This window comes from Polyodon spathula, chromosome 13, assembly GCF_017654505.1.
Source record: "Polyodon spathula isolate WHYD16114869_AA chromosome 13, ASM1765450v1, whole genome shotgun sequence".
NCBI lineage: Eukaryota > Metazoa > Chordata > Actinopteri > Acipenseriformes > Polyodontidae > Polyodon > Polyodon spathula.
In genome coordinates this window covers 17,957,969-17,983,019 of record NC_054546.1, presented here as the reverse complement: position 1 = coordinate 17,983,019, position 25,051 = coordinate 17,957,969, and the positions used below count along the sequence as shown (strand labels likewise).

Below are 25,051 nucleotides of genomic sequence, written 5' to 3'. Positions count from 1 at the left end.
TGGTCTGTAGAGTCTATTGAGAAGTGGACAGTATGATTGATTCGCCTTTGTGTTTGTGCTGTTTTGGAAAGTCTATAGCTTACCATACTGGCCATTTACAGCAGTTGCAAATTCTGACTCAAATGAGTACCAGGCCACACAATCAAAGGAATTCGACTGCCTCTCCTCCCAAAGAATCAATGACAACCACCCCCTGGCAAGATCAAGGCTTGGGAACTGACCCTGGGAATTCTATGGAAAGCAGGCTTATTTCAAATAAAGGTGTATTATGTAAATTTGCACATTGTGAATGAAGTGAATGGCAATCATGCAGTCACATAGTATTTGAGGAACATGGATCGGGTATTGGGGTGGTAATTATTAAGATTGTTTATGAGTTCTACTATACAGTCAGATTAAGTAAACTAAATCTAATTAAGGTTCCAGTCAAAAATCTATTTGTGTTAGAGATTTTGTGTCTTGTTAAGGGCCTACTGCAGGTCAGTGTGGCTCTTAGTCAAAAAGGCTGGACAACTCTAAATACCACATTGCATGGCACATGCTATAGAACTGTGACAGATGTGTATTAATCAGTTAATACTTGAAATTGGAACTTACTAGAGAAAAATACACTCCATGTACCGGAAAATGTCCAAGTTAGTGTTAAAAACTGGCCTCACTGCATTTTAAATTATAACTGTGTAGCACATACGTGATATCACTGGGGAAATACATTTCTGGGACTGAGCGTCAGCATGTCGATGATAAGGCCTTGCAGAAATTACACAGTGTTTCCTGCAAGTGACGTGTGAGCAGAGAGCCCCCCGCCCCAAGAATCAAGTAGACGGGAAAGGGTCATCCGACAACGCCCTTAACATCCTCCCCATCCCTCCACACTGTTAGTTAAAAATTCCAATTCCTATTTTTGTTTCTGTCTGTTACCTTCTTAAACAGTTTCCTGAAAATGAATATTGGTATGGAATGAAGCTAAAAGTAGTGACAGTTACAGGAAAATGCTTTAAGATTTAATTAAAAAAATCACACCATGTGACAGCGATGGTATATTTTGCAACATAGATACTGGAGGGATCAAAAACAAAACTTCCAATTATAAACTAAATGTGTATTTCCTGTTTACGTTTAACTAAATATAACAATGATTTAAATATACAATTGACCATAATATTATGGTACATATAGTCTCTCACAAGGGGTTTACTCAATTAATCTAGTAGCTGTGTTTCTATACTAAATGCTGTAGAGACAAACATATGCTGTTTAACATTCGATTGGGCTTTTGTCCCTTTATTAATTATTGAAATAATGCCATTCAAGTCATAGATCACATTTACATTAAACTAAAGATTTTAAACAGCTGCTGGATTTCCTTCCTTGTCATCCAATTAACTATGATATAGTATATTGTTGCATTCCAATAGAATGGTGCGTCACTGCCACCTCTTAATGGATGAACTAGCTACATTGGTGTTGATACATCCACCAGTTGTATTGTAATTGTTTTCCAAAGTGTGTATAGAAGGAAATGGGTTGTGTGCTGATGTAAAGCTGACAGGACACATCTGCTAAGAGTCATACTGTAGAGGGAATGTGACAGGGTAGCGTTGCGGGCCCAGATGGTATCAGCAGGGAAGGAGACTCAGAGGCAAGGGAGCTGTGGTTTAAGCGCGGCTGCACGTTTTAATCAACAAACAAAAATAATACAAAACAAAACACTCCTGCTCATAGAGCCAAATAAAAAAGTTTAACAAAACAAGTCACAAACACAATAAACAGAAACAAAATAACCAGCTCAAGGGCCAAAACAAAAGGTTTAAACAAAATCCAAAAACCATTAGCATTAGCCTTCATTACAACATTTCCAAAATAATTACAGCAACACAAACACTTACCAAAAACTTCTTCTCCAAACAAAGATTTTTCTCCCTTTATACCATGTGGCTGGAGCCTAATTATCTCATCAATTATTCAATTAGCTCCAGCCACATTCTCACATGTATTTTGGCAGGGATAGGAAATTAACCCCATCCCTGCCAACCACCACCAAAACACCATAAAACAATATTATTTACAGGCAAGGCCCTGCCCTGCCACAGGGGAAAATTAAAGAACAATAATTTAGGTCATTTACTGACATTAGCATGAGCTGTGGCTATTCATAGACAAAACTACTATCAGGATGGCCAAACTATATTAATCTAGCGTTACTGACTGCTATTAATTGTTTTATACTATATACCACGCGAATACTTTCAAAATTGTTGTATATTTTCCATATTGCCCTACCCACTTTGCATTTTACTATTTTGCTGCTATCATGTATTATGCACTTCCCATTGTATTTAATGTATTATGCACTTTTTTTCTGTATATCATGTATTTTGCATTTCTCTGTATTTAAAGTATTACGGATTTTCTTGTTGTTACTGCATCTTGTAAAGCACTTTGTGATGGTGGTCCACTATGAAAGGCACTATATAAAATAAAGATTGATTGATTGATTGATTGATTGATTTTAGGGTTATAGAAAACATGCAGAATGTATTTGTGTGTAAAAGGAAAGGCAGCAGGTATTGTTGTCACTTGACTTACTCTAGCATCTCACTCTGACAATGAACACTGATTAGTTATGTTGGGGATTGAAATTCCTATTGTTGCTGTAACTGTTTGCTTTTTGCCCTGTGGGAGTTTTTATTTGTAGAGTGTACAATTATACCTACATGCAATTTTGTGGTTTTCACAATCTGGGCTGGCCTTCGCTAAAAATAAAGTGTCAAATGTTTTTTTTTACTCCAATTGTAGGGTACATGACCCATATCTTCAAACCTCTCCACTGATCCCATTGGCACACACTGTCTGCTGTGATGAAATCCAATACCACAGCAGAGATTAATCACATATTTTCTGTTTACACAACTCAGCTTCAGCTTTGGTATGGAATTCCACCTGGTATTTCGAAAGTTGAATGATTACATTACTTTTCTTCTAAGGTAATTCATACCAGACAATCACTCATGCTTATTAACAGTGGAAAGTTATCACACCAGTTAAACCTTCTCTGCCATTTTTAGAAGGCCGTGCATGATTCAAAATGAAGAAAACTCTTTTTTTTAGCAACTCACATTTACATAAGAACAGAAGGATATCTACAAACTAGAAGAGGTCATTCAGCCCATCAAAGTTTGTCCAGTTCGTATTAGCTTGCTGATCTCAAAACTGTCAAGTCTGGTCTTAAAGGATCCCAATAATTCAGCATCAACAACATGGCTAGGTAACCTATTCCATACCTTATCTGTGCAAAGAAATGTCTCCTACTCCTAAATTCCACTTAATGTCCAGCTTCCTCTGGTCTTGATTTCTATGCTGCATATGATGTGTTGGCTAGGGTTGGTCAACTCTTTTCATATTTTAACACTTCAATCAAGCACCTAATTCTTATTTGTTCATGGGTAAATAAATTCAGTTCCCTCAACCTCCATTCCTCTAAAAGCCTGGATTAGCCAGGCTGCTCTTTACTGGACTCTCTCCAAGCGCCCGGTGTCTTTTTTGTATTGAGGAGACGAGAACTGAACACAGAATACTAAGTGTACTTTGATTTGTACTCAATACCTGTGATGCTTTAATATCTTGAATAACTTTCTTTTAGTCGTTCTTATCTGTTGCGTTTAGAATAACGAGTACAGTGCTAAATGAAAAACCCCTGGTTTGTATTTAGCACCCTACCATATTAGCAATGTATTGTGGACTAAAAAACATGTTGTGGTTAAAAATATAGAAGTGCCACTTGTTTCGATAATTTTCTTGTGGAAACTAATGTGAATCTCGGAACAGCAAGAGCGCTTAAGAAAAAGCATGAAATGAAAAAATAGTATTAGTACGACGGCTGCAGTGGACATTTGAGATCAGCTGCACAGCAGATTGCATGCGATAGAGCCAGGTTTTACTTGTAACCAATCTGTAATCAAGCAACTAGCACCTGCCCTGTTCTTGATAGTCTGCTTTTGATAATCTGCTGTTGATAGTCTGCTATTTCAACCTCCCCCTGCCACTGTCTTTTTGGACTCAACTCTTCAGTTCAGTGTTTGCTTTGGTGGGCAACATTCAAGCATTACATCATCACAGGGGGAGGGAGTTGTTGCTATTACATAGTGTAAGCCTAACCGATACTTTCCTAGTTTTTTGTAGGGGCCATTTTTGCCTTAAACATGTAAATAAAGCTTCTTCAAGTGGTTTACAAAAATGCTAACACAAGCTAAACTCATATTGGCTACATATTGGCACTTAATATTTCATGCTTATAATAAATTGTGCTTATTGTAACTGTAGCTTTTGTGCTGTGTGTGTGTGCGTGTGTGTGGGGGGATGGGGGGGGGGGGGGGTGTACTAAAGATGGTGGTCAAGCTTGTTGTTGGACATTTGCATAGCCCTGTTATTGCAGGAATGTTTTGACATTTCAAAACCGAATTTGTTCCACAGTTCAATATCCTTTTAGGCAGCACTTGGTAAATGACCAATTTGTTCATTTTTCTTTCATAATTTGAGTAATATACATTCTTCTGTAATTCCACAAATACTGTTGAAAAGTAGGACACTTCTCAGAAATAATAGCTAATACACTTTTAGAAATTTGAAGAAAAATTGTTTCAAATCTAACTGTTTTATGAAGCTCTCACATTTATTGGGCACTAATGATGATGGTAGGTGGAAAGGCACAGTCACTGTTTTTTGTTTTCCTTTATTTTTGGTTGTTTACTTTGTAGAAGCCGCACTGATAGCCTGCCAGAGTAAATGACAGGTTTAATAACAAAAATGCATCTGTGTCCCTCCAAGTCAATTTTATAAGCTGAAAAAAAAAATCAGATTGTGGAAAGTCTTTGAACCAACCATGTTTGAAGAAACCCAAACGTATGGGTAACAGAGCTTCATTTTACTCCATGAGGAATTACCTTATTAGCTTCAGTGACAAGTGATGATAAAGCTTGAATTTACCGGCAGGTATGCTGACTTTCCTGTCAGCACTACACGTTAATGTTAGCCATGAAGAGTTAGGAGGTGGGAGGAGGGGGGTTTGGAGGAGGCTTGAAACCTAGCCAATACTTTGCAAACAATAGCAGCTATATGAAAGAGTCTTTATCAGGCTAAATATGTGAGTAATTCAAACAATTTTACACCTGTGTGATAAAGTTTGCTAATGATCTGTTCTTGGTTGGTGATGCAGGTCTCCGCGAGGCAGCCCGCAAGGTGGCTGGGGTTCATTAGAAATGAATGACAGCATCTGTAGATCCATTCAGTTCAGATGAATAGGTGCTGCTTGATGAGCAGCTGAATAAAAAGACTCGCCACTGTTTTTCATTCACATCGGAGAGCAGTAAACCATGAAAACACATGCAGGCTGAATGCATTTCACAGCTAGTTTACTACTGTATATTGAGCCATCCTAACTATTAAACACTCAATATAGTTCTATCTATTGAGCCACACTGCCATATCTCTGTATACCTTCATGTGGTGCATTTGTAGATTTACCCTCCAATAAGAGTTACAGCTGCATAATAACATAAAACACACTGACAAACACTTCATGTCAAAACATGTGTCTAATTATGTTACTAGGTTCAGTTGATTTAAGGAGTCATGATATTTGTTTCTATAAAACAATAATCAATTTGGATAATCACATTTTGTATATTTATATCCTTATGGAATGAAAATATATTTAAATATATTGAGAAATATAATGTAATATATTACAAAATGTATTACACAATATATGCCAATATATTTAAATATATTTTCGTTCCATAAGGCTGGCTACAACCATCTGTAGCTGATTTAAATGTTGTACACTGCACTACTCACTATACAAGAAAGACATAGACTGACGACAATAATTATTCAAATTTTGAATGCTAATACAATTCAATAAAAAGTATTTTGGAACAATGAGAATAAGAAATTTCAACTCAAAATGACTGAAAAACACAGTGTTGCGTAGGAAAATGTTGTTGTTGTCCATATTGTAACACTGTTTTTATTCAGGAACGTTTGACTGGAGAAATAGATTTCCTTCTAATCCAGTTCATGCTACCTCCTGTAACAATGCTGGTGCTCTGATTGAAATGAGTGGCATGTTGTGGGGACAGAAAGCCGTCATTGATACAGTTTTTCTTTTTTCTGGAAAACACTGCTGTGTAAATGTCGAGAAATGGATTTGATTTAATGACCCATGTGTGATTAAAACTGTCAAAAGATTGGCATTATGTTTACAAATATAATGCTACAATACGAACAGCACAGATACAGCAAAGGTAATTAACACTTGTAAACTCTGCAGGGTGTTCAGTATCACTTTGAGAAATGCTTTTTTTTTTAAATTTGACACTGCAACTTAAATTCAAAATATATCACAGGCTTAAATGAGAGTACATTTTACCCACTTATAAAACAAAAAGTATTTTGCTGTGTGTGGGTAAATGTCTTTAATGGATTCATTGAATCATTTAAGGAAACTAGACTAACTTAGGATAAAAAAAAGAAGATTATAAAAAAGAGAAATAGCTGAAGATTAATCATAATAACATGCCTGTTTTCTGTGCAGGCTTTGTAGTGTTTATCTCACTTTCCACGATCAACACAGAGCTGATAGGAACTACAATACAGTGACTTTATTGCATATCTTTTTTGGTTTATAATGTAAATCCCATACAGTATCTGTTTATCAGACATCCCTGGGAATGAGATTTAACATCTCAGTGGGTCTGTGTTGTAAACATATCTTATCAGAGTCAATGAAAAAAAAAACTATATATATATATATATATATATATATATATATATATATATATATATATATATATATATATACACATATATATATATATATATATATACACACACACACACACACACACACACACACACACTGCATGTATGCAATGTACAGTATGTTATTGCTTACCTCACTTAACCTACAGCACTCGTCCATGTATTCATCCAGACTGTCGCTAGTGGAATACTTCTGTAAACGCTGTTCCTCAAGATCACCCTCCGTCATATCATCAAAAGCCTCCCTGAATCCACTGCTAACTGGCCTGGTATCATCAATGGGAATTTCTGTAGCAACCTCCACTCTAGAAGCCTCTTCCACATCCTTGTCTGTCTCCTCAACAATGTTCTCATGGCTGTGGTTAAAAAAAGAACCACCTGTTTTCTGACGTTCAGTGAAGGCAGCTTGGGTATTTTCAGAGCTTGGAGGCTCATTGGACTCTACCATATTTTTCTCCCTGACTGCCTGCTGAACAGAATTCTCTGTCTCCTCCATCTCTGGGCACTTGCTCAGCAGGAATATGTGGTCCATTACTGGACCGGAGGCAGGAGAAGTGCTGAGATCCCCAGAGTCACAAGAGGAGCCCCTGCTGTGGACTATGAAGCTCTGTTCCGAGCTTGTAGGAGTAGAAGGGGAATTGGCTCCACTAGGCAGCTCCACACCAGAGTCCTCCGATTCAAATTTGAACAGTTTGGACAGTCTACTGCATTTGGATTCCTCAGTGCTGAGGTCAGAGTATGGTGTCAAATAGCCAGGCTTGTTCTGAGCTTGCCCTGGTGGAGAGTGCTCCTCATGACTCTCTGAGGGCTCGTCTGACTCTGCGATGGAGTCACTAGCGAGAGACCCTTCAGCACTCACAAACTCTGCTTGGATGTTATTCGATAGGATCTTCATCTTGGTCAGCACCACTTCACTCTCCAAAGGTATATCGTTCTTCCCTGCCAACAAAACAGAGATAAGAGATTACTACAGCTGCAAAGAACAGAACCTCTTACAGGTTTGGTTGGAATTACAGAAGTACAGAATCTTTCTTCTTATAAATGTATTTGAAATGCAACCAAAGAAATAAACCTAACCTGGGCAACGTTTTGCTATTACTCTTAAAAACTGTTGATTTCTAAACAAACAAACAAACAAACTGACGTCCTATAGATTTTTTTTTTTTTTTTTTAAATGTAAGCGTGGCTGTGGCAAGGTGTGTAGACCCAGCACAGAACACAATACAAATTGTACACTGGTTGTATTTTGTATTTTAGGTTTGAAAATAGAGGTAATTCAGTCTCCAGCATCTCCCCTGTACTGAAGTTTTATCTGTGGCAGGAGCCTGTAGCTGTTTGAAACTGATGGTAATTGAAGCCACTGACTGTCAGTTGGCCATTAATTGACTTGCCACGGGCACAAAATGCAGGACTGGGATGAGTTTATTGAGAGAGAGTGAGAGGAGTAAGCAGAACTGGAGCTTCTGCACTATGCAGCCCAAAGCAGTCATTGCACTAATTGAGTTATCAACTTTACTGTTAATTTTCTTTTTTGGAAACACAGTACGGTACCACATATATGATAATGAAGCATTTCCTCAGCAGTCCTTTTCCTTCTAATCCAGCTATTAAGATTATCAGGAGATTAGAACACTAGTTTAGCCTCCTCAGATAACCTCTGCCTTTACTTAAGCCTGGCGATGACCATACTGTGCATCACAGATAAAAAGCATGTAACATACAGTATGAAGGAGTAGGACAGATATGTGTAACACATACTTTTATGCAAATACGGTAGGACCTGTGACATGTATAGTATTCTGTAACATAGAAACTCTATGTCTCAGTCACAATGGGAAAGACAATGGACCATACAAATGTTTGTTTTGTTGTTTTTACACAGTGCAATTCAAAAGGTAACTGTAATTCAAGGTGTTAAACATTAAGGAAAGGCCAGGTATCTCTCCATTGCATACTGAATTAGTGTCTTTGTTCCTCAAGGTGGCCCTACACCCTATTCACAGTTTTGGTTGTAATAGTTTTGTTCTATCACCTCTTTAAAGGGCTTAACCCTTAACAAGCAGAAATGAGCGGCCCACATCATTGAACAGTGCCCATATCACCCTGATGAAGTGAACACGAAAACTAAAAGCAGGAGATCGATTCTGTTAATAATAATTATTATTACCACAGGATTGAACAAAGCTGTCGAATCAGAATGGCTGTGAAGGGGCTTGTACATGGTGCTACACATAGATAAAAGTATGTAGCTAAAAGTAGGTCAAAGGGGAGAAGTAAGGCCACTTTCAGACAGATGCTAGAGAGGCGCACCAAACTCAATTGAAATTAAGTACATCTTAAATAAAATCAAATCATAGACAAATGATGACATATGGTTATTATAAATAAAAACTTGGTTATTTGAGAGCAGTAGGCCTACACAATGCAGTTCACGCATGTCAAACAAATACAGCTAAACAAGTTTTAAAGACATTTAACCATCATTTATTGTAAAGAAAATAATAATAATAATAATAATAATAATAATAATAATAATAATAATAATAATAATAATGCATATGAATATAAAAGTTTTTCAGTCTTTAGGGACTGTTTTTACCCTTAAGACCATGATCTATCCGCCACACTGCAATCTAGTCACTGGGGCTTTCTCCCTTTTCGGAAGCCATAGTGCTAAGGGCAGATCAGTGAGCAGATTCCCCAGATAGAAGTACGATTTTCTGTCAGTTAAAAATTAGAGCGTCGGAGCTGCTGCTGGGAGTTTGGCTACGAAACATTTTTTTACAGCTTCATTTCTATTAAGTCGAGTTACAAGAACATAAATCACTGCATCCCCATTTAGTTAAAAAAACTGTCACTGACAATTATTGAAATAGTCATTGTATTGTTGTTTTATTTCTATTTATATGCTCACTGCTCCTCCATGAGCTCTGCCTTGATTGATTAACAGTGTGGGATGCTACACGATACTTTTTATCAAATCATTTGTGTACATTAGCATTAAATGCAGCTTAGTTCAGTTTGCATCTGGAGCTCCTAATGAAACCAAGGTGCACCAGAGACACTTGGAGTGGCAGAGGAAGGCGTGCTCGCATCAAAAGAGCGTCGAGGTGAACTTAATTGTTGTTTCAGGCAGCGCTCTACACACATACTTAATTGGGACTTAATAAAAAATGTTGTGCTTGAATTGAGTTTGGCACAACTCTAGCATCGGTCTGAAACTGGCCTAACATTTTAATAAACGTCACAACCATTTTTGACATCATCTATGTTATACATTGCTGCATTCCTGACCGCATACCACAGAGTTGTGTTGTTGATGACCTACATAGTTGCCTTCACCTTTCCTGGTGAAAGATGTCTTCTGCTCTGAAACAACATTCTGGCAGTTAACGTGTACCCTAGGCAGTAAAACCAAAGAGCTACGCAATAGAAAACTACCATGACAAGGAAGTAACGTAAACACTAACCTGTTGGAGTTGTATTTCCATGTTTTACCAAGTCACGATAACGTAATTATTTACGGTATACTAGGAGGATAGTAACTAGGCTGCTTCACTTGACAGGAATGAATGTTAGGATGTCATTATTTCCCCATGCTTTAGTGGCGTGTTGTGAATGTAGAGTGTCATTGAGGTAGTAGTTAATTACAGTGGGATAGTTTAGCCTCAAGCCATATTTATACTTCACATATAATTGCTCCACTTTCAACCTCTATCCATTTTAGTTTATGTTTGCAATTTGGATTACCCTTATAAAAACACACGTCTAGTTCCAGTTGTATATAAATATGGGTTATGAAAATAGCTGTAAGCATAAACATTTCTTTATTAAAAGTAATTCTCGAGATGTATGTAAACACTGCAATAAGGGTGCTTAATAATCTATTAAGTGCAAATTAATAGGCTACTATTTATATATAGGTAGTGTAAAACAAAAACAAAAAAACTCGGGTTCAATCAACTCCAGCAGAAAACATGTCTGGAGGTCGTGCTCAAAACTACACAACAGAACAAAGGCACCGTTCAAATGTTTAGAGTGGAATTGCTACAAAGTTCAATGCATGCGTTTCCTGAGAGACAACCAGCAACAGTTACAACTTAAAAAAACATTATGGAAACAACTGAAATTGGAGACCACAAATGCTATTCTGGAGCATACACCAGCCCTTGCCCCAGCTCTACAGCAGGATTACATCCATTGTTCCTGATTCACAGTCCCCCATTGATGACGTCATTGACAGTGAAGCTGGATGGGATTTACAACCTGTTCCGGAACCTTCAGGTATGTCATCATGTACTGCTGCAGGAAAAGAAAAGTTCTCCAAGATATACATATATGTAAAATCTTCCATGCCTATTCACAGGCACAGGGGGGAACACTGGGTGCCAGACGCTTCAGCCGCCAACAGTTGCAATGTAAGCAATATCATAAAACATGCCAAAATGAAGTTCTTGTCACAGGTACAAGGTGAATATACTGAGAGACATTAAAAACGCAACAAATGATGTTGGAACCAGTATCATGTGTTGCTTTTTTAAATATCTCTCATATATATATATATATATATATATATATATATATATATATATATATATATATATATATATATCCTTTAAAATAAGTCTACCAAAATAACATTGGTTTACCCTCACTGTACTTTCATGAACGTTAATTACATCTCCACAAACACGCAGGAAAGAACCGGTTGCATTGAATCTGAGTGCTGTTAGAACTTGAATTTCTGGGGAAGGGGATGTCCTCCTCTTGCCGTTTGTTGCAGCAGATTTATCAGTCTTGCGACTGCGATCTTCAATAAACGACGTCGCCTTTTAAACTCCCTTTCATTGTCTACACTAATCGAGGGATCCGATGGCAGCGATATTGTCGAGATCCTGATCTAGAGCGAACTCTTCGTACATACAGAACGGTCCCATACTTGCAATTGCAAATGTTGCGCAAACTTGTCTCTTTTAAAGGGTTGTTTATTAATTGCACGTTGGTAACTGAAAGCATCAACTTCTGTAATATCATTCAATGGCTTTACATTTTTACAAATGTAATGTGTAATTGTTGAACGGTCTGATTACTGACACAACATCAACATTTCACGAAAGTGACTAATGTAGTAACACGATTTTTTAAAGCAGTGTTGCATTAATTGCATTTACCACATAACTGTATTTAGTACTGTAAGTCTGGGGTTTAGATCTCCTCATTTGATGGTTTAATTTAGTCCGCTATATCAGGAACATCTAGGGGGCAGCAGTGAGCATTTGCAGTTTGTTGCAATTGGTAACATTTTAGTCCACAGCTGGAGACTATTGTGAGAGACGAGGTCTGTTGCAATTGAGACTTATTTATTAGCGCATAAGTCAGGCAAGACCCGGAGGACTAACTACAAGATCATCCGCAGCTAGTCAGATTCATTTGTTAGTTGCAATTGACCCAGTATGTATTATTTGGCAGGACGAGCAAGGTGCCTCCTGCCATTATTTGATTTGTTATTTTAAAAAATACTTTGTGAGAATGCGTGACAGCAGCTACTGATTTAACTGACTGACAGTCACGCATATTGTGAAACAGATATGTGGTATGAAGTCCATGGCTGATGGGTAATAAGATAATTAATAGCTAGTTAACTCCTCGGCCATAATATAAAACACCTGCAGTTTGGCTGCACAGGTAGCATCAAACTGAGTTGGAAACATGTTGCATGTAGGCAGCAAAGGAACAAAACAATTGCTACTTATTTTGAACCATCTTGAAGGTACTCTTGTTCATGTTTGTTTATTTTGGCCATAATGCTGTTTTCTTTTGTTATTTGAAAGTTTGTTTATTATTTTGTAAATAAGTACTGGGCGCAGCCAGTGGGTCATTCAATGAATCCATTGTATAGTATATAGGAATGGTTATTTATAAAATCCAAACCCAATAACTTTCAGAGAACCCGTTCAGACAAACACACTGACTAGATGTCATTTTTCAGCATTTATCACTGAACTTATTACTATCTTTTAGTATTTCTAAATCTAAATCACCACTATTGTTTAGCAATAGGTATGGGTGATATACCTACAGCATCACCCGACCCACTCAATATAAAAAAGACACGGGCATCTGCAATACCCCTCACGCAACCATTTCTTTGCTACCTGCAAAGAACGTTGAAGACACTGCTAAAGACTTGTAGTATAAGTGTTTGTTGATTTAACTTGTAGTATTTCTATAGACCTCGCACGTCAGATGGAGACTGAATCCAAAGTGTTTCAACCCCTTGATTGAAAATGGGAATAATTTGGATTTCCCTGCATTCTCAGGATATCTCTTGTACAATCACTGCTTCTTTCCAACCAGGTGGTGTAATAGAGCTACCAGGAATGGGAACATGGAGCACTGGGTAAGCACAGGCTGTCACTATCGAAAGCCCAAAACTGACAGTCCTGCTTTGATCAGTTTAATATCAATACAGAGTGCAGTCATATGGAACATCTCCTCTTTCTTGTGGCCTGGCACCCGATACCCTGAGTGTCAATCACTGTATGTATTCTGATTATTGGAAATCACGCGCAGCTTTTTAATCTGTCTCCCATTACTCATCAGACCAGTTTATACTCCCTTCTATCAAACCCTCTTTTGTCTTTTATCAGGAAGTGCAATAACAGAATGCAAGTACTCCTGCTGAGAAACTAATGCTCCAGGGGCACGATTATCAAGATTTATTGCATAATTTTGTTTTTTTTTTTTTTTTTGTGGGGGGGGGGGGGGGGGGGGGGGGGGGGGGGGGGGGGGGGGGGGGGGGAGGGGGGGGGGCATAATTTCATTTTTTTTTTTTTTTTTTGGGGGGGGGGGGGGGGGTACTTTTTTTATTTATTACAAAACCAACAGTGCTACCTTGAAGTGGAACCTTGTAAACCAAAACTAATTTAAATAAGGAAGACAATGAGAAAAACATGTTGTTGAAACCTGGGATTTTATGTCTCTCTTAATATTACAAGTTAAAAAAAAAAAACTAGTAACAAACAACTGAGATGCACCTTAAATTGATTTTTTAATTGCAGTTACTGCTGGCACTAACCCTGGACTACATATTCAAGGTAAAGGACGATAGTTAAAGATCACCGCTTATCTGGGCTTGCGAAACCGGAGAAAACAGTTTTGTTTCGCTTTGATAAAAACCCTATAAATAAATACGACCCCAAGTGTTTTTAAACCAAATTACTTCATCCCTTTCACATGAAAATGATTCAGGGTGAAGAGGACCAGTTTGCCAGGTTTAAATTTAAAGTTTTGAAAGGATAAAATTCCCATAGGAGGCCGAAATCACGCAGTTGTTTAAGTGTTGACAAGACCAGAGGATTGAGTCTGGTGATGCAAACTGAGGCAGTGGATAATATTGCTAGACCACTGGGTTTGTGTTTGGGGCTGTCTGAATGGAATAGTACAGTTCATAGCGTTACTATCCGTTATGGTTAATTGTTTGGGTTAATTGGGCACCAATAGCTAATTTATTTTGTGTGCCCACCAAATTACCTATTCACAGGCTCTGTATATTAGATTCCAGTAGTCCTTTCAGCCATTCAGAGGTATGTGTCCAATAGTGACGTTCAATTTGAATACAGTTTCCAAATGCATAAGTTATGCAGAATCTATAATTTATCCCTACCTACAGTCGGTTCTGCTGTAGTATGTAACAAGCAACACAGGCAGACAGGATGGAAAGATAGCACTGGCCATGAAACTCGCTTTTATAATCAAATCTGTAAAGTCTTTTGAACTTAAAGCACTTTATTTGAGAGACAAGATATTATTGCATGACTGCTGACCGACTGCTGGAAAAAAATGGAATATGTGGATTTTAGGCAACTTTCATGTACATTGTTTTTCTACATGGGTAACAGTGAGCGTGTTGCAAAACGAGTTAAAACAACTACTTCTTACCACACAGCAAACCTGTTCTTGACTGTCAATACAATAGTCAAATGGAAGATCAAAGCCTATTACAGATATTGTATACTTAGTTTATTCACTTTGTGCCCACAGGGCCAGTACAGGTACACCTCAGTAGCGCAGCACAAATACAAAGAGACCTAAGTAGACCATAGAGTTTAAATGTAATGTATAAAAATTACAGAAATACAGAATGTGCTCTGATTTTTTTCTAAAAAAAGTATATTTAGTACTGAATGAGTGAACAGCAGCAAACAACTGAACTTGTGTATCACCGGTCAGCAGGGAAGCGTGCACAGGTGTAGAAAGCGAGACTAATAATTAAACTAGTGTCTCTCCCGTACCGTAGCCTCACATTAATGGTGCACAAAGCCTTTGTGGGGAACTAACAAGAAGAGGTGTGGCCTACCCTGCTCTGGAAGAGCCACAATCCAGAAGGTTTTGTGGGTATCTTTAAATGACAGACGATTAAGACCTGGATTTTTTTTTTTTCTATTGTTGACCAATTAAGAATATAATCGGTTCAATTAAATTCAATTATTTTTTTGAGAACTCAGGTGGAGGGGAGACCAGAAGACCCTGCGGCTCTCCAGGACCAGGGCTGGTCACCCCTGAACTAGAAGCATCTTGTAATGGTCTTTAGTAGAGAACAGATTGCTTTGAACTGTACTGAGCTAATTTTAATGATGTGATGAAAAACAGAAACAGTACAAGTATTGGAAACCAAATAACACCAAGTTAATTCAGTTTTGTATACCCTACAGTATTTATTCTACCTTTATTCTAACCATAGAAAGTGCTTTGTAGCCTCACAGCTTCCACATTAAATACAGGACCGGATAGATGGGTGCCATATAATGAGCTTATCATCTTTCCCCAAACTGAATGTACACTCGATGATCTAATGGGAAATTACAGTTTGAAAACCGGTATTGTGTAAAACAATGCTTGTATTTTTTCTCATTAAGTTAAAAATTGTTATTATTTTGTTTGGGTGTTGGTAATTGTTTGTAAAACAATGGGTGTCTGTTTTTTTCCATATCCTTGATTGTGTAGGCTAGAGGACAGTGCTAGGAGTAAGCCAAAATCAACAATTCATGTTTTGCACGTAAACTTATTTTCTGGCTTATTTACAGATATTATTTCACTGAACAGCATATAAAAAATGTGCATTTTTCTGCTTGGCTTTCTTGACCAAGAATCCTATAATACAAACCGAATAATTTACGGTTCTAAACATATATTCACACAATCACATGTCTCGAGTTTATTTTTGGGCTGTTATTTCCATTACAAGTCCAAAAATGAGTGACATATTACTGTGATGATAATATTTTTGGCCCGTACAACTTTTTTATATCTTCTTTGTTTCTTAAAACAGAAAAATGTCTGTTTTTCCCCAAATCTTGTTCACTAAACATAAATACGGCTTTGTACGCAGTTTCCTTTGAATTTTTCTGTCATTTATATTCATTCCCCAGGTGAATTTCCCTGTTTTATTTTGTTAATTTTTTTCTATAGTACTGTGCTTATACTGCGAGTGAAAAATGTTTTCTGTTTTATAATAACGCAATATTTGTCATTTTCTTTTTATCATACTTGAAATCAGTACGTACTTTTTTAACAGCCGCCTTTTCAGCTTATACTTTGGTTACGTCGGAAATTCCTGCTGGCATGTAAAAACGTTTAGATTTTACATTTATCAAGAGATCAAAGCCCATACACTAAGCTTTGATTGTGGTATTCCTAACACAATTTCACATTTCATAAACAGGCTATTTTAAACTTGTTTTGAGAGTTACAGTAAACTCCCTCCTTCAGACCAGCTCAACATAAGAATCAGCTCGGCATTAGGGCTATATCTCTCCCTGTTCAACATAAAGCTCTCTCACAGTTTACAGCTTTGATACGCAATTACAGCAGTAAAAATGTCAGCGCCCCTTAAAAGAGGAAAATAATCGTCCAATTGGCTTTTAAAAAGGCCAATGCAGAAGTTAATTGCCATTGAAGGATACTCAATTGGAAAGTGAGGGAAGGACAGCTTTTCTTGTTTTGAAATCAACACATGAATTAATCGATTCGTTGAATACCTGACAAAAAAAGCAATTCTGTGTATGTGTAGCGAGTAACAGCACACCCTCCTGATGTTTAGTATTGATTATATTAAAGTGTCCTCTATAGAGACTGAATTATTCCTGTGGAGGTATTATAGGACTATCTTCTGTAGTTGGGTCTGGTATTGCTTTTATTGTTGTACATGGTTTTATCAAGCTCCACTATTTTAATAGGGCTTGGTACTGATACATGGTCCTTGAGAGGCACTATTCAGTGTGGTTCAGATATCAGGTTGGTAACTGGTGCACATTCCCATGTATATTTTCCAATATTATATGCCTAAAATCCAGTACATAGTGTTAAAGTTGTCAGCCTACTTATCTTTTTTGACAGTGTACACATTGACTATACAGTAATATTTACAAATGATTAAACTGTGCAAACTTCTATCTGAAAGGAATTGCAAGAATTGTCAAACATTTACTTGACTCAGATCGCCATACCTTACAAAAGGTTTTTTTTTATTTATTTTTTTATTTTTTATCTAATAAATTGTTGCTGTCAAGCTTCTCATGTAAAGATTTGTTTTTAAAACTGCATATCTTTGAAGGTTCATTGACTTTACATCACTGGGTGATATAATACAATGCTGAATGAGCTATTGAGGCCTCAAACACATGGCTTTATAACTGCTCGTAGTTAATTAACCAGACTATATGTTATGTTAAAGTATGTATAGAAAAGAGTGGCCATCAACTGAAAATGAATGGGCCTCTCAACCCACTGAACTGAATAGAAGAGCTGGATGCAAACCACAAACCATACAGTTCAAAGACAAGCAACGTACCAACCAACTGAAGAGCAAGCTCTGTAGTCAAGAAGTACAGGTCTTTTGCTGATGTCAATATTATCAACCCATTACAAACTCCTTGGGCCAAATAATCTTTAAATATAGTAGTCACATTCCCATTTTTCTTTTTTTTTAGTACCAGAATTTACAATGACAGTTATCTTATATTTAAATTATATGTTAGAAATACATAGAGGGAGAAACATTTAAGAGACAGACGTCCATACATTCAGTGTAAAACTTGATACCTGTGACTCTGATTTGTTTGTTTTATTTGAGACGGTTCTAATATGAGAGTCTGTTAATTGAAAGTGGTTCTATACTGTTTGTTTGCTGAGCCTCTGGGACATTAATTGATATTCAAAACAAATGAAATCTCCTCAACATGAATAAGCTTAGATAAATAAGTTACAAACAAGTCAAATTATTTATACCAAAGCAGTTTAAGTTGAAGTATTCTGCCTACTACACAATGCGTTAAGCTCAGGGAACACGGAGCCACTTTGTGGCTTGGAACTTGGTTTCAGGAGACTGGGTTTCAGGCCAATACATGACTAACCAGGGGAGACTTGGTGTTTGATACAGCAACGTTTCCTCAAATTAGGTCTCCCAGTCTTCTGGAACCTGGTTTCAAGACACAGTTCCCGAAAGTGGCTTTGTGTTCCCTCAGCTTTAGTATCTTGTGTAGCGATAGAGTAGTGTGCTGAAGATCCTGAACATCTTGGTATTGTGTGCGTTTAGCTGTTTAGATCTTGGTATTTCAGGTCAAGGGGTTGTATAAACGCAATGAAGATCCTACAGTAGGACACAAACAGCAAGTTACGGTGACAGTGCAATGGTATAGTCCAACAGGGTTATAAACCAGGTAAAAATAGTCAAAGAGGTTGACTAGTCTGCAAAATGTTATTAAATTTTAATGTCTTGTGCTCTGTTTGTGAATGTACTGTAGCCTAACATTTTGCTGTTGGTACATTATAGTTTAAAACTGCTTGGAATTTTTTTAAACTACTGTATTTATCAATGTTCTAAACGGCACGCTGAAAAATGATTTCACAATCACGTCATATGCGATTAGTCGACTGCCAGTTTCTGAGGTCGACTGTTACTTCGTGATTTGACTATTTGTTGCTAAGTATACACAAATAGATGTACACAAAGATAGAGGAGGCTGTGCATTCCAGTGGTTAATGAAAAGGACTTGTAACCAGGAAGTTCCTGGTTCAAATCCCGGCTCACTCGTTGGCTCATTATGTGACTCGGAACAAATCAATTAACCTCCTTGTGCTCCGTCTTTCAGGTGAGACGTTGTAAGTGACTCTGCAGCTGATGCATAGTTCACACATGCTAGTCCCTGTAAGCTGCCTTGGATAAAGGTGTCTGTTAAATAAATAAATAATAATTCCGAAATGTAGTTAAACTGCAGTATACCTATAACTGAATTTGAGTTTACCCTGGAAAATGTATAGCTGTGCTGTTATCATGCTTTCTGTCTGGTTTTACTGTGCATTTCACTTTTTTTTGTGTGTGTGACTTCCCTTTGCTTTCACAATGCTGTTACAGTACTCTAATCACTGTGCAGCTGCTGTGTAACTGAACTATACCACAAATGTATTAGATTGCAAATACAATAATATTCAGGAATATCATAGCAAATAGCATGGTTATGCATGATTTAAAACTGTGATATTTCAATACCAAGCTGCTCTGTAAGAATCTAAGTCACAGTGGCATGCTTTAATGGTCTCATGAAAGTAAATCACATTTTCATGGCGCTGACAGCTGCCTGTTTGATCTATAGATAGCTATGTCTTGAGAATCACATATGATAAATCTATGCGTGATATATGCTTATATACACAATAGGCAGGCAGGTTCTAATGCATTTTTCATGTTTACTGACAGTTCTGATTTTGTTTTGGAAACGTGAAGGGTTTCTTCATTTCTTAAATGAGTTCAATGTGAAATGTTGAAATCTGCTTCCTGATGCTAAATGTTTTATCTCTGGAATGCATGACTCAACTTCTGTTTAAACATTATTAACTCCAGTTCTATCCGCAAGGTTTGTTTCAGGATTACTACTTTGGATAGCATTGCTTTTTTTTGCTTCTTTTGTAATAGTATAATTATCTACAAGGGTAAGATAACTTCACTGTTTAGGGATATTAACCAACCAAGGCCTTAAAAACATGTTGTTGCCCTTTCTTACCCCTTGTCATATGTGCAGCAAAGGGAGATTTGCATTTCAGGCAGGGTTTCAATACAAATCTACAGGTTGCTGGCAAACAAACCCATATAAACATTTACCACATTAAATTTGCACAGCAATTTTGCAGTTTTCCATTGTATTTAAATATGCTTTACTATACCTGAGCTTTGCAATGCTTATCTATGCTTTACCAAGCTTTTCAAATGCTTTATTATGATTTTACTATTGGTAAACTTTTATAAGGTAAAATGAAAATAAATAAGTTGACAGATCAGAAATGATTTTTTTGGCTTGGTTGTTCCCTCTTCAGTGTACTCATAATACAGTAGCCACAGTGGTACCCCAAAAGTTATCCATTTACTACCAGTGCAGAACAACATGCTGGTATATTAATTGTGTAATAATGCCTGCCAAGACTGGTACAAGATTAAATAAGATATGTACAAGGGCAGTCACTATGCAAAAAGGAGCAAATATCTCAAGGTGTGAGTTTTAATTATGGCAGTTGTGAGAGAGGGTCTCGTATAATTGTCTTAATGCAGTACCTCCAGTGAGTTTAAACGCTCAGGGCATTTATTTTAATGATCTAAATACCACAGTTGAACTCTGTATATGTCTGTCTTGTGTTTTACTCAAAAGATCTTTTGACCTACTTCTTAACATTGCAATAAAAAAGGCAGTGGAATAAGGTTTACGTTGGATCGTAAAAATACACACAGAGCTATAAGAAACTGGGTCAAGTAGGCAAATGTTTTGACAGAAATGCTTTTTTTCCATCTGTAGTGTCAGCAATACGTCTGGTAACACTTAAAAACAAGTGGTGATTCATATCAGTTGAGAGTTAGAATAATGCTGTTAACCAATGACGAAAATAAATAAGGAATGTACTGCATGTGAAGAGGGTCCTATTTTTTTTTTTTTTTTTTTTAAAGAACGTCTTCAAAATGAATCTAAGGTGGCATTCTGAAACCTGATACCGAGCCCTGTTCACAAAACCATGAGGACTTTAAGGAATGTTTTGGGAAGGACTGTCTTATTGGTTTTTTTTCTCATTTTAAAGTCCTGTTTAACCAAAGAGAACATTATTAAACACACAAAAAAAAAAACATTCCTTCAAACAGTCTTTAGTTTTGTGAAAAGAGAGTCCAATATACTCTAAAACCTCTTCTGAGCCCAATTTTGTAATGGATATCATACTAAGCCTCTTTTATTCTGTCATGCAATGATTCTCAGTAGGGTAAGTTATTCTACACATGGGATAATACTTGGTGTGCACTGAAGCTGCAGTGCAAAACTTCCACAGTGTATCACAAACTGAGGATTACTTAAGTACATTTCATTAGGAAACACTATTTTAGTTAAGTGTAATTGAATTTGAAATCATTTCCACTAATTGTGTATTGTTAATGTATATATCTTTTGGGAAAGAATCATAACAAGCTACAGGAAGGACAATGCAAGAAAACTCAGGACACATTCAGCTTATCATTCAAATATGTGTGGAATTGTGATGTGTCAGAATATAACACATAGATCCAACTTTCATCCCATTTCTTTGACCATAAAAATGGTGCCTCTAATTAATTGGATTAACTTGAATCCAACCTGAATCTCATTTCGTTGACTGTGAGGACAAGGCAGAATCTTGATTTCTGGACAGCATCAGTCAACTGGGAAATGAACAAGGACATGCTGAGGAAAGGAAGATAGACTTGGAATGTGGGCTACAGCGAACTAACAACAGGGAAAGATGGAGACAGAATTAACAAATCCTTGCAAACACAGAAACATTTAAGAAGTGAAATACAATGCATCTGAATCCAAGCAGCAAAAACAATTTCCAGAATTAAGACATTTACCCTAAGTTTCTATATCCCTATAGTTTGTATAGTATACATGTTTATGTACAGTTGATCCTTATGGTATAAGAGTGTCTTATGTTTTCTGTCGCCCAAAGTGTTCCTATACTATAAGAGATAGGGTCTGCGCATTATACAGAACGTTTAATTCAAAAGAACAATATACATAGTTAATGCTGTTAGCCATGTCTTTAGAATTTCTCAGCTGGCACTGCTGCTAATGATCTAAGCACACCTATTATTTGATAAACTGTAGTTACAAAATGGTACATAGAGACCATACCATAATAATAAGGACATAAATACAACATGCATGACTGACTGGAGATATCTCACACTGGAAATGTACATTATCATGCAGAACCATATACATTTCTATAAGCATTTCCCATTCACAGGCTATTTGCCAATCTCACACATTGTTGGTTTTTAAAAGCGACATAGTATAGCAGGACCACCTTGCTAGACCACCAGGTACACATTCCCCATGTTAAATCACTTCAGACTCGAAGATAGTCCCTTGAGTGGATAAGCAGGACTGACTGCTTGTTATGTTTAGGCAAACATTCATTTCTCACCTGGGGCTCTCTTAAAGAAACATAAGAAAGGTGTGAAGGTCTGTATTTCCTTTCCTCTTTCCAAAACACTTCAACAAAATGCAGTAGATTTGCAGTAGACATGTTATTAGGTGTAAAATACTGGAATGATACACAAATTAGGAACACCTACCATAACACTGTCAATAGGGTGCACGTGAGTCTCTAGGGTGATGGAGGGATATGAGACTGATCCTTGTGAAATATCAGTAATTTGTATTGCCTTTCGAAATAATTAAGTGTTTGGAATAATAGCCCTACCCCCACTAAGTGTATCGAATTTAACAAGACAGGGTCTGATTGTTTTGGATCCTACAGCTTCCCCTGGTAGGCTATTCCATGCAATTATAACTAAAAAAATAAGTGCTTTCTACTTTCTCTTTCGGACTTTTTTACTCAGCTTCCATGTATGCTCTCTCGTCCTACTTTCTGTGCTATGCTTGAAGTAGTCGCTTGGGTTTATCTATGTCATTGAGGATTTTATAAACTAATTAATTCCTCTCTCATCCTCTCTAAGCTGAAGAGAATTGTTTTTAAAAAGAAATTGGAAATGGAATTGAAAATCAAATATTGACCACAACCCTGCGGAGAGATTTCATTCTTTTAACCTGTCCGCATAGCTCATTCCATTAAATCCTGGGAGCAGCTTTGCTGTCTTTCTGTATGACCTCTCAAGTACTGTGTACCTGCCTACTATCCGCCCCCTATCAAGATTGTCAGATCTGTTTTGTCAGGTTTTAGTCACATCTTGCTGATCTTGACTAAAACCGACTTAGAATAGAGAGATACATCTTTTATGCATGTCAGGTATTTGCATAACAAATTAATCGGTGAAGCGAGGGACAGACCAAAAAGTGTGTACTACATATCAAGCATTTCAAAATACTTTGTCCGGCTCTAGTTGGTCAGTTAGGAAACTAGCCTCAGTTATTCAGAAATTAAACTACCACAAGAGGGCAGTAGTTAGAATGTAGGTAGTATTTTGCTAATTCATATTTAGAATGGTATTGTTTAACAACTAAGTTTCATCTATAATATAAAAGACCCCTAAAAAAAGTTTACCACAGTACGTTTACACAGTAATGTTATAGTTTTACCACGGCTATACTATGCATTTATTATAGTAATATGCTTTACCATACATCTCTGGGCTTTGCAGTGCTTATGTATCCTTTACAGTGTATTAATACACTTTGCTATGATTTTACTATTGGAAACATGTGTGTTTTTCTTTGTTTATAGTATGCATTTACCATAATGTACTATGTTTTCAAATGTTTATTAATATGCTTTATAATACACCTCTGGGCATCACGGTACTTATGCTTTACAATGCTTTATTACACTTTACTATGGTTTTACTATGGGAAACGTTTGTTTGGTTTTGCAATGTAATGGTACAAAAATGAAATGTGGAAAATGTCACCACAAATACCAAACCTTATTTACATTTTTTAAAAAACAAGCTTTAAAAAGTCTGCAATAAAAGTGCGAGTTAATTTTGTGAAATGTTTTGACAGTATGTATTTTAATTAATACAAAAAAATGAGAAAAGCACTGTATTAAAATACTGTTTAATTTAAAAACCTTAACATGTTCCTCCATTACCAAAATGTACCTTTACATGTCTGTTATAAAGTAAATGCAGCATTCACATTTTGCATACACCCTCAGCTTTGAACAAAATTACACAATATATAACATCTAGTCTTGTTGTAAGCTCTGAAGAAACACACTGTAATTGAAGCTCAGACAACTGATGAAGCGTCTGAAGGCATGTATTAACAGTGAAGTCAAGGCTATGTACTGTAAACAGAATTTAATGACATACCTTTTCTCCATGGAGTCAGACTAGTGAATGTTTTATGCCAGCCAAACATCACGCTGGCTTTTTTGTGTCTCCGGTTCATTTGTATAATCCTTTCAAACTTGGTTCTCTGCAATATTAGTACAATTTAGTGACAGCAAACTCTTCAGCAACACAGAGCCTTTCTCTAATGTAAGGGGATAATCTCAATCACTTTAATATCTTCTGCAAAAAGATTCAACTCTGTTTAGCCAGCTCCTTAGAATTCTAAAGCCCTCCCAGTCACGTCAAAACAGTATGTTTTTACTGTTGTCCAAATACAAATATTTAATTGCATTCTGTATCCTCCAGCAGTCCACAGGCTTGTCAGCTTCCAGTCCCTGCAGTGTCCTGCCCTGTGCTGTTTGAGAGTCTGAGGGAACTGAGCCCTCTGCTGCTCAGTTCTGCTTTTCTGAGGTTGCTTGCTGAACTGAATGGCAAACAGCCAGTAGGGATTTATAAAGGGAGCAGCCCTGTGGAATGCTGGTTAATAAGCAAAGGTGAAAAACCAGGGTGGATAGTGGAAGGGCTTGATGGGTTGCAGTTACCTAAATGATTAGCCTCCCAAATTCGGATTTCAAATGTATTCAGGGTAGAACCCTTGAGATATACATCTCATTTTCAGACAAATGTTTGTCTGTAAAAATCATCATGTGCTGAATTAAAATATTTATAGGGGAGGTTGAATCTCCAAATCGTAAGAACACGCTGGATACTAGAAGCTTGGATTAAGCAGTGCTCTGTATGTGAATGCTGTGTTGAGAATGTTTTAGGATATAATAGGGATCAAATTATTAATATAGGGCTATTTAAAAAAAAAAAAGGGAATATATTCTTTTGCTGTCTGTTCACTTTGTAACATTTTTG

General features: G+C 36.9%; 1 protein-coding gene across 1 annotated transcript in view; it reads right to left on the bottom strand.

The window, feature by feature from the left end:
* The window catches only part of LOC121325678, a 44,727-nt gene extending 20,127 nt beyond the window's left edge, over positions 1 to 24,600 (bottom strand). The window contains exons 1-2 of the mRNA XM_041268531.1: positions 24,170 to 24,600; positions 6,956 to 7,761 (exon numbers count right to left, since the gene is read on the bottom strand). Coding sequence (XP_041124465.1) covers positions 6,956 to 7,761; positions 24,170 to 24,248 — 885 coding nt within the window. The 5' untranslated portion in view covers positions 24,249 to 24,600. The remainder of the gene's footprint in view (positions 1 to 6,955; positions 7,762 to 24,169) is intronic.
* Positions 24,601 to 25,051: the final 451 nt, after the last annotated feature.